Here is a 14565-nt window from a genome sequence, read left to right on the forward strand (position 1 = left end):
AGGTCCTAAACGATATTATAACCGCGATCGATAATAGACAGTACTGTGCAGCCGTCTTCATCGACCTGGCCAAGGCTTTCGACTCTGTCAACCACCTTGGTTTCTCAAATGACTGCCTCGCCTGGTTCACCAACTACTTCTCAGATAGAGTTCAATGTGTCAAATCGGAGGGCCTGTTGTCTGGACCTATGGCAGTCTCTATGGGGGTGCCACAGGGTTCAATTCTTGGGCCGACTCTTTTCTCCGTGTATATCAATGATGTCGCTCTTGCTGCTGGTGACTCTCAGATCCACCTCTACGCAGACGAAACCATTCTGTATACATCTGGCCCTTCATTGGACACTGTGTTAACAAACCTCCAAACGAGCTTCAATGCCATACAACACTCCTTCAGTAGCCTCCAACTGCTCTTAAACACTAGTAAAACTAAATGCATGCTCTTCAACCGAACGCTGCTTGCACCCGCCCACCCGACTAGAATCACTACTCTCGACGGGTCTGACCTAGAGTATGTGGACAACTACAAATACCTAGGTGTCTGGTTAGACTGTAAACTCTCCTTCCAGACTCACATTAAGAATCTCCAATCCAAAGTTAAATCTAGAATCGGTTTCCTATTTCGCAACAAAGCCTCCTTCACTCATGCTGCCAAACATGCCCTCGTAAAACTGACTATCCTACCGATCCTTGACTTCGGCGATGTCATTTATAAAATAGCCTCCAACACTCTACTCAGCAAATTGGATGTAGTCTATCACAGTGCCATCCGTTTTGTCTCCAAAGCCCCATATACTACCCACCACTGTGACCTGTACGCTCTTGTTGGCTGGTCCTCACTACATATTCGTCGCCAAACCCACTGGCTCCAGGCCATCTATAAATCACTGCTAGGCAAATCCCTGCCTTATCTTAGCTCATTGGTCACCATAGCAACACCCACCCGTAGTATCCGCTCCAGCAGGTATATCTCACTGGTCATCCCCAAAGCCAACACCTCCTTTGGCCGCCATTCCTTCCAGTTCTCTGCTGCCAATGACTGGAACAAATTGCAAAAATCTCTGAAGCTGGAGACACTTATCTCCCTCACTAACTTTAAGCATCAGTTGTCAGAGCACCTTACCGATCACTGCACCTGTACACAGCCCATCTGAAATTAGCCCGCCCAACTACCTCATCCCTATATTGTTATTTATTTTGCTCATTTGTACCCCAATATCTCTATTTGCACATCATCTCTTGCACATCTATCATTCCAGTGTTAATACTAATTGTAATTATTTTGCACTATAGCCTATTTATTGCCTTACCTCCATAACTTGCTACATTTGCACACACTGTATATATATTTTGTTGTATTTTTAACTTTATGTTTTGTTTTACCCCATATGTAACTCTGTGTTGTTGTTTTTATCGCACTGCTTTGCTTTATCTTGGCCAGGTCGCAGTTGTAAATGAGAACTTGTTCTCAACTGGCTTACCTGGTTAAATAAAGGTTAAATAAAAAAATTAATAAAATAAAAAGTAGGAATCCTTAGCTCTGCTTTGAATTCCCTACAAGTTTAAATTTATCAATATCAATGCAGTAATCAATATCAATGTAACAAAATAGCAAAGATGGGGCACGCATGCACCTCTAGCCTTGTCTTTCTACTACAAAGCCTTTTGCTCTCTGCATGGAGAGAAGCAGGAGATCTATAGGAGATGGGAAATATGATCAACCTCTCTAGGAAAGAGCTATTGTTGTTTGAATCTTCAGGGCACTTATCGGCATGATCCCTATCTGCCTGTCTGACGCTCAGGTGCTACAACTTCTCTACAGTTTAATTTATGTAAATACGGGATTAATTTCTCAGCTCTTCAAAAGATAAATCCATTTTTTAAGTGTGGTCTTACATTTAGATTATGTAGTGTTGCGATCATACCTTGTGCTGCTCAATGTGAGCTGGTAATATGGCACTGAGCTGTTTTAACAGATATATTGTGTTTTAGCTAAGCATTCATTTAGAGAGAATCATATGTTTTGATGAGAGAATATAATATCTTACAGTATGCTATTTTCTTTTCTGTCACCAGAATATGGCTTGTGTTAGCTAAATCCACTGTAACCTCCATTAGAATGGTAATTCATTATTTAGGATATGATACAGTTGTTTTAATTGTAATTGATTGGTTATACACATGAGACTAAGACCTGTATTTAATCAATTGTAGAAAGCGGATCTCCAGATAACTATGTCAGAAGCATACATATACACGAGACCTAACCTGAGAATATGCATCGGAATAATCTAGAAAATCAATTTCACATTTGCATCGAGGAGAATTTTGTTGTTTGTTTCGCTTGGAAAATTACCTTGCTGTGAAAATGAGAAATGTAATGTTAGAGGGTGACTAAGCTGTTACAGTCATATTCATTGTAGACGCTTTTTATATTGAATAAAGGAATGTTTAATCTCTATTAATTTCTAAGAGTTAACGTGGAAGCCTTTTTATGATATTTGCCTCTGTTTTTGTCTGGAGAAAAGGGCCTGTAAAATAGAACATGGAACCGGTAATTTAGTACTGCACAATCAAGAGCTTTAATAGAATTTAAGGGGCCAATACTCCTTAATAGCTTTGTCTCAAAGTGTGCAATGCATCCAAGATTTCAGCGAGGATGACTATTAGCCTTCATCTCTTTACATCCTGGCAGGCAGGGTAGATAGGCAAGAATAAGCTAGCATCAAGACAGTGAAGAGGTTGGACAGGAAACTGTAAGCTAGTTTTTGACATTATGCTGACTTTGATTCTGTACTGATGCTGAGCTGTGCTATGGAGAGTGCAGGAATAAGCTAGCGTCGGGCATGTATACTGTCATTTTTTACATTGTGCTTGTAGTTGTACCGGTGCTGTGCTCTTCTGTGCTGTGGGGAGCGGAGGGATGATCGCCCCTCAGTTGTTCACTTCACTCACTGATAAGCAGCAGCTCTATTGAAAGGAGGCATGTTGCAGGGAAACCTCCAAGACCAAGCATCCTTACAATAGACCTGGCGCTGGTGGGATGGATCCCTCTCCCATCCACAGCTACACAGTTGTCAGAACTCTTCAGCACACTGCCATACAGACCTCCATCTCTCCACAGCCTAATGTCCTCTCCTGATCTCCTGTTTGTCCACTGTGGTTGGTGGGGTCCCTCTCCCATCCCTCCCACATCCAGAGGGTTGTAAAACAGGCCTCTCCAGCCTCCTTATCCTCTCCAGTACACAGCAAGAGCCAGCCTAATCTCAGAACCAGGGCTGGAATCAATCTGTATCGCTGAAGTTCAGCTTTATAGCTTGATTGAGATTTAAAGGCAACCCACTGGGTACAGATGTCATTTCAACGTCTAGTTTTGATTTACATTTGGTTGAGTTGTTAACTAAAATGAATTCAACATGAAATCAACCAGAAATGTCAGCATGTCTTTGGATTTAGGTTAAAATACTTTTTGCAAATCCAATCAGTTTTCCATGTTGATTCAACGTCATCACATTGAATTTTGTCGTTGAAATGACGTGGAAACAAAGTTGATTCAACCAGTGGAGACTGCATTCATGGTAAACGCTGCATATGTTGGCTCAAACGGAAATTACCTTTACATTTTGATCGGGCTTCAGTGATACAGATGGAATCTCTCCCCATCATCTCCTACTGGTCCACTGTGGCTGTGCTCTGCCTATGACAAGGCAGCAGGCTCAGGGAGGGAGACCTGCGATGAGTAGCTACAGCCACAAAATGGCCCTATTTATCTGATGGTGAGTTATTAGGTGTTAGGCCTATCCAACAGTTTTTCCTGCAATTAACCTCACAATGCAGTTCACCTCACAATGCTTTCCCCAACTTTAGAATAGTAGTCTCCTGCTACTCATTTAAATGGCCCACGTTCTCTGAATGTCTTTGATTGTTCACCACCCTATTATCTGGCGTCTGTATTATTGCATTTTAAATGGCGAGTTTAAAAGCATTAGCTAGGCTTACCTCACTTTGTTGTTTTTAAGGGACAATGGAAGTCACACAGACACACATTAGCTAAGCGCTGTAGAGAAGACTGCTGCTGTTGCACCTGGTTGTCAGAACATCATTAACACATTGAGAGATAAAAGCTCTGGGTTGTTCCCAGTGAAGTGTATGTGTTAGTAAAGGAACCATCAGTACCTATTCCAGCCCGCCTGGTCTCTTCAGTCTCTCCTCATCTAGGAAGTGTTTCATTCTACACTACAGAAAACAGCAACGTGCTTCACCTACCTGACATAATGGCATTTTATTCAAGGTGGCGGAGGAGAACTTTGCCTAAGGCTCCCCGTTTATTATGATAACATTTAGTTTTATAAAGGATTTACTTGCTAATGTGTGTGTGTGTGTTTGTACACTTCACATTTCGCTCTCCATTCATCAAATCTACACTGAGTGTACAAAACTGACCAGGAGAATCCCGGGGAAAGCTATGATCCCTAATTGATGTCACTTGTTAAATCCACTTCAATCAGTGTAGATGAAGGGGAGGAGACATGTTAAAGAAGGAGTTTTAACCCTTGAGACAATTGACAAAATATTTAAGTGCCTTTGAATGGGGTATGGTAGTAGGTGCCAAGTGTACCGGTTTGTGTCAAGAACTGCAAAGATGCTGGGTTTTCACGCTCAACAGTTTCCCGTGTGTCAAGAATGGTCCACCACCTAAAGGACATCCAGCCAACTTGATACAACTGTGGGAAGCATTGGAGTCAACATGCGCCAGCAGGGGGGCGGGGCGTGGCGAGGGTTGCAACTCAATATTAGGAAGGTGTTCTTAATGTTTTGTACTCTGTGTTTATTACACATGAGCACTGCCACTTTATTATCGCTCCTTCATTTACCAGTGGTAAAGCTGGAGTGTTGATGCATCATGCATATCTTTATGGGATTCTGTCTGTGGCTGTGTGAACGAAGGGGATAGGTTACAGCGCAGCATGGGAATTTATATCTCCTACATTAAGTTATCAGGTAAGTTTACAAGACTTTGCCAGACAGAAAAGGACAGAAGAATGAGTCCAACTCTTTGCTCCTATATATCAAATACATGCAAACATTGCCCTTTCAGAAGTTGGCTAACCTCAATATTTATTATTGACATATATTGTAGGATTTTATTGATAGACAGTGATACAGAGGCCCAAATTTACAAGCTCAGTAGTAAAGATCCATGTTTACAGTCACGCAGAGAGAGAGAGAGAGAGAGAGAGAGAGAGAGAGAGAGAGAGAGAGAGAGAGAGAGAGAGAGAGAGAGAGAGAGAGAGAGAGAGAGAGAGAGAGAGAGAGAGAGAGAGAGAGAGAGAGAGAGAGAGAGAGAGAGAGAGAGAGAGAGAAATCAAGCTAATTGCAGTAGCAGAAACCACAAATGAATAGAGGCGATTGTGGATTCATGTGATGGAGTAATACACTGTGCCTCTCAGAATCTATGATCATATTTACATACAGACAGAACTAGAATCATATAACCAGGAGAATGCTGCTCGATAACCGTGGTTACATGGGAGTATCTCTACTGTGCTGCTGAGACAGATTGTTGTGAGAGAAGGATTGGACACAGAACTTGACTTGACACCCTTTTCCCATTTGGAGCGCATCAGGACAGTACAGTGCCATACATCAATGGTAAATTGAGTGAAAACCAGGAAAGAGGTGACCTTATCACACGAACAAAACAAAATTATTCAAAACAAAACCTCGATCATGGCCGATACATTTCAATGATTATGGTGATTAAATTCATCAAATGATTCTAAAGGTGATTTCCAAATTCAGTAAGACCTACTGTATCCTACATGCTTTAACATAGAGTATACACAAATACCTCAGAGTTATAGCAGCTATTTACAAATGATTGAGTGACATCAGCTAACCGCTAGAATATTTAGTCCAATATCCTCTCCTCGAGTGCTCCATCCATCCATGCATTCAGTGGTGTGCAGCAAGTGGGTGAACCTGTCTCTCCTCGTTTACATCTGATGTTTAGAGAAGGAGCCGAGGAGAATGGAGAAAAAGACGTTTGATATTCATGTTAGAGTGCCAGGCTCTATGCCCCAGCCTCTATGGGCGCCTCCAGGGCTTTGATGTGTACGCTGGGCAGGCCGAACCAGGATGGGGGAAGCTCCTTTCCCTGGCCAGCACTGTCATCCTGGAACTTGATGTTGAGGTAGAAGTCTCCTGTGTAGAGGAACAGGAGGGCTCCCACACACACAGAGTTCTCTGTGGGGTTCACCTGGGAAGACAACACACAATTTTGGTATTTTATTAGGATCCCCATTAGCTGTTGCAAAAGCAGCAGCTACTCTTCCTGGGGTCCACACAAAGCATGACATAATACAGAACATTAATAGACAAGAACAGCTCAAGGACAGAACTACATACACAAAGATAGATTATTCAGAGTGCCTATGGATAGCTAACTTATCTGAGAATAGTTTTGCCACCAATCACACACGTAGTTCTGGACACACACACACACCGTGTCTATGTAGAAGGTGTTTGATCCTATGAAAGTGACTGCGTCCTGCAGGTCATAGTTCTGAACTCCGTTCTGGTAGTCCTGGAAGGGAACCACGGTCAGGGCGAACGGTCCGACCACATTCTTACTACGATTGGTCAGTTTCACCTCCAATGGCACGGCGTCGCCCACCTTACAGTCGGCGATGATGTCACAGTCACACGGTTTCCCGTTCACCACTACGTCTAGAGAGAGAGAGAGAGAGTGTGTGTTAGGGATGAGTTAGGAGTTATTGATGAACACCTAAGGATCGAGACATTGTTTCAATAACCACATGGAAGCATAGATTGCTGTGTGCACAGTCACCTGCTATAAATTAATTAATTAATTTGTTCCTCTATGAAATATTAGTGCTTGGTTGGATTTGAGGTTTTACTACTATTTATGTAATTAAACACATTTTCAGTATGGTTGTTTTGAGACAACCTGTACCTTTGAACATACAAGCAAAATGAGGGTTGCAACTGATATCAAGTCTATTAGATAGCAAGGAATGAATTTGTGAACAGAAGAGAGTGTATCATTAAGCTCCACTATAGACTTGTGGAGATCTTCAAAAACATGTCATGAACAATTTCACAAAACATGTCTTCTTCACAATCACAGGAGTTTTTCTCTCCGTCTCCCCAACAACCTGCCTTCCCATCTCAGAATGACCCGTCCTCAAGCTCTCTCTCTTCCATTTAATTTCCAATTCATTTGCATTCATGACAACACCATACACAGCCTTCACATGTGCAGACGTATCGTCCAGCACATTGTTTCTGGTGTGGGATCAGTAGTTTAAAATACACTTTTATTTAAATTAACGGAGAGCGAGGGAGCTGTGGGGATTAAATGAATTCAGACTGCATCCTATCAATCTCACGCATGACTCATTGCTGTCAAGAAGGGACAAATGAGATGGTTGGAAAACCACCCCTTCCTTCCCCTCATTCTACCCCCACACTCTCACATAATATGCACTTCTCTGTATTTCTCCCCTCTCTCCTTTCTTCTCTCTCTCTGTTCCTCTGCATCACCTCTCTCTGACATTTCCAACTGAGTTGAATTGGGGGTAAATTCAATTTCTCTAATGTGTAGCCAATCCATATATGGCACTGTTTGGTTCAGGTGGAGTGGAACCACCATGTTTGTTTCTATAATGAGCTCTATGATTCTTCTGCTCCTCTGGGAGGGAGGGAGGTGGAGAGAGCGAGAGAGAGAGCGAGGGAGGAAGGGAGTGAGAGAAACACATGCACAAATAACACACACACACACACACACACACACACACACACACACACACACACACACACACACACACTACTGCAATGCCCTTGTGGCTGTAGTTAGAAGTGCTAGTCAGAGCCGTTGAGGCCTGAGGACATGAAAGGACATGAAAGAGCCAGGTGTGGGTGCGTGTTGGGGTGCGTTCTCTGCTCTGCTGTGGTGTGTTGTACCACAGATTGCAGAGCCTCACAGGCAGACGTCCACAGACAGGGAGCCTGAAGACTGGAGGGGGCAACCAGAGAGCTGAGCCGTGCCACACTGAGCCCCCCCTAGTGAAACAGAGCCAGGGTGGGTGTCCCACCCCAGGGAATCTGCAACTCTACCAGGGTGCCATTCAGCTATACATCTAAAGCTATATGTTTGAACCTGGAATGACACATTCAGCTCCAGCTAGCTATACGTCTGCATTGTCAATCTACCGTGCAGTCTCTTAACTCACTGCAATAGACTAAGCTACTTCTTTCATCAACCCAGAATACGTACACAGAGGTTCTCCAGAGGAGAACGTTTTACGTCTCTCTGCCTGTCAGAAAAAGTTGTCTTCAAAACATGTTGTGATGGAATATGTTTGACAGTGTAAGAAGAGCGAGAGAGACGACAGACAGACGACAGCCAAGTCAAACATTACCAATGTGATCAGTACAGAGATGTAGAGTCATTGACAACACTACCATTACCCTTGAGTAGCTGAGTGTTTTATTGGTAGGAATTTGCTCTCAGTTGTAACTGGATTCTACAGTGTATATTCCAGATTATTTTCTTGTCTTTTTAGTCACATAAAAGCCAGGTAATTATTTGGTGCAATTATGTTAAAATGGATCTGTGAGTATTTGAATAGTCACTTTCACATATTGTTCATGATATTTGGGCATTAGTAGCTCCATAGCTTGGAGGGACCTGTGGGACTTAGCAATACACTCCTACAGTACACAGCATTCATAGGCAGTAGAGGAGATTCTAACGTGACACCTTTCCAATTGGTTATATTTAGTTGATCAAAAGCTTGTTGGTTGGAGATGTGCAAATTATAGGTACATCAGTTCTAAACAGGGATGATGAATTCCAACACATCAACTAGTGAACAAAAGAAGAACGGAAGTGTGAGATGAGCTGAGCTGAGGTGTTGAAGAGTCTACACTTGGGGTAGGCAACTAGATTCAGCCGCAGGACGATTTTTGTCAGGGGGCCGGAACATACAGTGGGGGAAAAAAGTATTTAGTCAGCCACCAATTGTGCAAGTTCTCCCACTTAAAAAGATGAGAGAGGCCTGTAATTTTCATCATAGGTACACGTCAACTATGACAGACAAAATGAGGAAAAAAAATCCAGAAAATCACATTGTAGGATTTTTAATGAATTTATTTGCAAATTATGGTGGAAAATAAGTATTTGGTCAATAACAAAAGTTTCTCAATACTTTGTTATATACCCTTTGTTGGCAATGACACAGGTCAAACGTTTTCTGTAAGTCTTCACAAGGTTTTCACACACTGTTGCTGGTATTTTGGCCCATTCCTCCATGCAGATCTCCTCTAGAGCAGTGATGTTTTGGGGCTGTCGCTGGGCAACACGGACTTTCAACTCCCTCCAAAGATGTTCTATGGGGTTGAGATCTGGAGACTGGCTAGGCCACTCCAGGACCTTGAAATGCTTCTTACGAAGCCACTCCTTCGTTGCCCGGGCGGTGTGTTTGGGATCATTGCCATGCTGAAAGACCCAGCCACGTTTAATCTTCAATGCCCTTGCAAAATCTCACGATACATGGCCCCATTCATTCTTTTCTTTACACGGATCAGTCGTCCTGGTCCCTTTGCAGAAAAACAGCCCCAAAGCATGATGTTTCCACCCCCATGCTTCACAGTAGGTATGGTGTTCTTTGGATGCAACTCAGCATTCTTTGTCCTCCAAACACGACGAGTTGAGTTTTTACCAAAAAGTTATATTTTGGTTTCATCTGACCATATGACATTCTCCCAATCCTCTTCTGGATCATCCAAATGCACTCTAGCAAACTTCAGACGGGTCTTGCACTGCAGGATTTGAGTCCCTGGCGGCGTAGTGTGTTACTGATGGTAGGCTTTGTTACTTTGGTCCCAGCTCTCTGCAGGTCATTCACTAGGTCCCCCCGTGTGGTTCTGGGATTTTTGCTCACCGTTCTTGTGATCATTTTGACCCCACGGGGTGAGATCTTGCGTGGAGCCCCAGATCGAGGGAGATTATCAGTGGTCTTGTATGTCTTCCAATTCCTAATAATTGCTCCCACAGTTGATTTCTTCAAACCAAGCTGCTTACCTATTGCAGATACAGTCTTCCCAGCCTGGTGCATGTCTACACTTTTGTTTCTGGTGTCCTTTGACAGCTCTTTGGTCTTGGCCATAGTGGAGTTTGGAGTGTGACTGTTTGAGGTTGTGGACAGGTGTCTTTTATACTGATAACAAGTTCAAACAGGTGCCATTAATACAGGTAACGAGTGGAGGACAGAGGAGCCTCTTAAAGAAGAAGTTACAGGTCTGTGAGAGCCATAAATGTTGCTTGTTCGTAGGTGACCAAATACTTATTTTCCACCATAACTTGCAAATAAATTCATAAAAAATCCTACAATGTGATTTTCTGGATTTTTTTTCTCAATTTGTCTGTCATAGTTGACGTGTACCTATGATGAAAATTACAGGCCTCTCTCATCTTTTCAAGTGGGAGAACTTGCACAATTGGTGGCTGACTAAATGCTTTTTTCCCCCACTGTAATTATAATAATTTGCAAATTGATCACAACTAAGCTCAAAAATTGATTGTATTTGAAAATACCAATGATTTCATACCTTGATTACATTGAGACACAATCACGTCTCTTTTTTTATTTTATTCGGGGTGATACTTTGGAACAGATTTCCTAAATTATATCCATTTTAGCTGAATTCCTAGTGATTTTAGTATTTTTTAAACTAAAAACTTTTGGGGGCCCAGATACAAAACACTAGAGGGACAGTTTTGGCCCGCGGGCCGCCAGTTGCCAAACCCTGGTCTACACACACACAGATGTCCGCAAGCGCGCACAAACAAACACAAGCCCACACGCAAGCACACAAACGCCTGAACATTTACAACAAAAACTCCTGTTCACTCCTCTCCGCCTGGTCCATACAAAGCCTGTGTGACTGAGGGAGAAAGGCAGGGAGTCTTTAACATAATACAGTGGCTCTACACAGAGTTAAGTACAGCCTGCAGTGGGAAGGAAGCACAGGGTTACAGAGGAGGAACCTGCAGTAAAGAACTACAGTGAATACTTTATAATTATGTAAATAACACCGATCAAACTAATGGCTATCACATTGACATTAGATGTAAATTCTACCTCTGAGACCTTGTATGCCTTTCAATAAAGTGCTTAGCCATGCTGCACCATTATGACTGTCATTAAAAATAGTTTAGAAAAACACATTTCACTTTAGGGGCTACATACAGTATCTTTCTGTATTTAGACAGCATTATAATCATGACACCAAGGGATTGCTGAGTGTGTGTGTGTGTGTGTGTGTGTGTGTGTGTGTGTGTGTGTGTGTGTGTCTGTGTTCGCTGAGCGGATTCCTGCATAGTGTGTGTGGGTTTACTGTTAAACACTACCACAACTGTTCCCTGCCCTGCATGTTTCTCAGTGTTAGACAGGTGTGTGATGTAAACAAGGTGATTTAAGTCTTTGGGGGTTTGAGAAAACACACCTCACCCCGCCCCATCACCCCAGGGCCACAGTGCTGAGAGGACAGAATAAGAGAAGCAGAATTAATAGTTAAATTAAAAGACCCTGTTTTCTGTTACAGAACCAGAAGCCACCTATAACAGGAGAGAGACAGAAGCTGGAGAACAAATGGCTCCCTTTCCACATTCTCATACTGGTGTATTAGAGAGAGGGAGGGAGGGAGGGAGGGAGGGAGGGAGGGAGGGGAGGGAGAGGGAGGGAGAGGGAGGGAGGGAGAGAGAGGAAGGGAGAGGGAGGGAGGGGGAGAGGGAGGGAGGGAGGGAGGGAGGGAGAGAGAGGGAGAGGGAGGGAGAGAGAGGGAGAGAGAGGGAGAGCGAGGGAGAGAGGGAGGGAGGGAGAGATAGGGAAAGGGAGGGAGAGAGAGAGAGAGGGAGAGAGAGGGAGAGGGAGAGAAGGAGGGAGGGAGAGAGAGGGAGAGGGAGGGAGAGAGAGGGAGAGAGAGGGAGAGTAAGTGAGAGAGAGGGAGAGAGAGAAAAGGAGAATGTAGGGAAAGGAGAATGTAGGGAAAGGAGAATGTAGGGAAAGGAATGGTGAAAGAAAGAGGAGGAATAGAAAGGTGGGGAGTGTGGAGGAGGAGGAGTCTGACAGAGAAATTGTACTAATAAAACACCAAACACAGACAGATTAACAAATGCCAGCACACTGGGTAGTGGGGGAATAGGGACAGAGAGAGTGAGAGAGAGAGAGAGCGAGAGAGAGAGAGAACGAGAGAGAAATCACTGCAATTAAACACACCACTAGCTACAACAGCTGCTCCCTTTGCAGTCGCAACAAGTGGTCTGTAGCCTTCTTTTTAGCTGTGGCCACACTCTACTGCAGAGGCAAAGAGCGTCACCACAGCAACCAGGCTTGGCCCCAGCCAGTGCAGGGCAGAGAGATATAGGAGAGAGAGATAGATGGAGGAGAGAGAGAGTGAGGGAGAGAGTGTGAGCGGGAGGGAAAGAGAGAGGAAAAGAGAGAGGAAGAGAGAGAGGGAGAGAGAGACCTGCTGAATACACTACATTATGATATGAATGAGGCTATCACTGACCAAAACTAGTGAGTCTGAGATAAAACTAACCTCACAGTATCTCTTCTCTACCATAGAGCTGCAGCAGAGAACACAGCAGATAAAGTCTCCTCTCTAGGAACGACACCTATGTTTTAGAGGTGCCAAGTCTCCAGGATTATGCAGGCTGAGTGTGTGTGCGCGCGCGTGTGTTCAGTGGCAGTCGTAGCGCATCACATCTCCAGGTTGATTCAACACAGCAGCATGATTCAGTCAGCCAGTCATATTCCATAGGAAGGAAACTGGAGGACTCAGCAGGAACACAGAGACGCTGCTGCTGCATGGGATGACAGGCTCAGTGCATAGCTTCTCCCATGGGGGTTATCTCTTATATTATGTCAGTGTCTTAACTACTTCTAAATACTAGCTATCATCTGATGCTGCTAGTTCAGGACAGACCTTTGGTCATGTTAAGGTAGCTACGTAGTTACACAGGTGGTATGGTTCTATTTATGATGCCTTGCAGGCTAAATCAAGTACCCCTAATGTAGTTGAAAGAAAACAAATACTATGTTGACCCAGGTGTGGTAGTTAGGCCTAGTTGGAGGCCTAGCTATGGGGAAAGTCTAATATTGCCCAGTGACCACTTTAGGCCAGGGTCTTTGATGGATGAACTGATGGGAGCCTGAGTGTGCTGGCTGTCAAAAGGTTGGATGTGATGTGTGTGTGCTCATAAAAGGTGTGGCGTGGTGTATTAAAAAATATCCCTCCCAGCCCGCAGCCACCCCCCAACCATCTGGCCCTTTACAACTATCGCCATAACAACCAGCAGCACTACTTCTGTTGTCTTTCACCACCATGAACAATCAGCTTTTAAAGATTCAATCTGTTACAGCGAGCTGAGAAGAGAAGAGAGAAGTTAGGGAAATACAATGTTTTGTCTTCACAAGCTACGTTTCCATCCAATTGGCGACAGATGGTCATGCAAATATGATAAAATATGCATAAAGAAAATATGCCCCATTTTCCTACCAGTGGTGTGTTTCTACCATACTGACTTGTTGCGGCTAAAAATCACTACGTGATGACATAGTACACACAATGTACTTTTTCGCTTACATTTTCATGTACCAAATACAAATAAAAAGTTTGATGGGGTTTCCATCGCATTTTAAACTCTACTGATAGTTTTGTCACAAAAACTGTTGCGCTAAATAGCAAATGTGCCTACTCTGGTCTTGGCACTTGCGCGCTAGCCAACAGCTCGCTGATACAGTGCGGGTAGGCTGTGCGGGTTGTCTAGTCTACATGATGAGATAATTATGGATAAGCTCAATAATATTTGTATTTGTCAAATGGCAGTCAAGCATCGATCATCTTGTTACCAGGCCGAGACAGAGGGAGAGCGCAGTGGCTCTGAGACTAGCTCTGAGAGAGAGAGAGAGAGAGAGAGAGAGAGAGAGAGAGAGAGAGAGAGAGAGAGAGAGAGAGAGAGAGAGAGAGAGAGAGAGAGAGAGAGAGAGAGAGAGAGCGCAGTGGCTCTGTGACCAGCTCTGAGAGAGAGAGAGAGAGAGAGAGAGAGAGAGAGAGAGAGAGAGAGAGTGAGAGCGCAGTGGCTCTGTGACTAGTTCTGAGAGAGAGAGAGCAGTGGCTCTGAGACTAGCTCTGAGAGAAAGAGAGAGAGAGAGAGAGAGAGAGAGAGAGAGAGAGAGAGAGAGAGAGAGAGAGAGAGAGAGAGAGAGAGAGAGAGAGAGAGAGAGAGAGAGAGAGAGAGAGAGCAGTGGCTCTGTGACCAGCTCTGAGAGAGAGAGAGAGAGAGAGAGAGAGAGAGAGAGAGAGAGAGAGAGAGAGAGAGAGAGAGAGAGAGAGAGAGAGAGAGAGAGAGAGAGACCAGTGGCTCTGTGACCAGCTCTGAGAGAGAGAGAATTAGAATTAGGCCGATACCCGCTAATGATCAAAATCCAGAAGAGCGCCGTTAGATTCTACAACCACCTAAAAGGAAGTAATTCC

General features: G+C 43.9%; 1 protein-coding gene across 2 annotated transcripts in view; it reads right to left on the reverse strand.

Annotated features, from left to right (window-relative positions):
* Positions 1-5307: 5307 nt before the first annotated feature.
* The window catches only part of LOC121586524 (trafficking protein particle complex subunit 9-like), a 349081-nt gene continuing 339823 nt past the window's right edge, over positions 5308-14565 (reverse strand). For both annotated transcript variants that reach the window (XM_041903274.2, XM_041903273.2), the window contains 2 exons: positions 6503-6726; positions 5308-6256 (listed from right to left, as the gene is read on the reverse strand). In XM_041903274.2, coding sequence (XP_041759208.1) covers positions 6071-6256; positions 6503-6726 — 410 coding nt within the window. In that variant the 3' untranslated portion in view covers positions 5308-6070. The remainder of the gene's footprint in view (positions 6257-6502; positions 6727-14565) is intronic.

Source organism: Coregonus clupeaformis, chromosome 17 (genome assembly GCF_020615455.1).
Source record: "Coregonus clupeaformis isolate EN_2021a chromosome 17, ASM2061545v1, whole genome shotgun sequence".
NCBI lineage: Eukaryota > Metazoa > Chordata > Actinopteri > Salmoniformes > Salmonidae > Coregonus > Coregonus clupeaformis.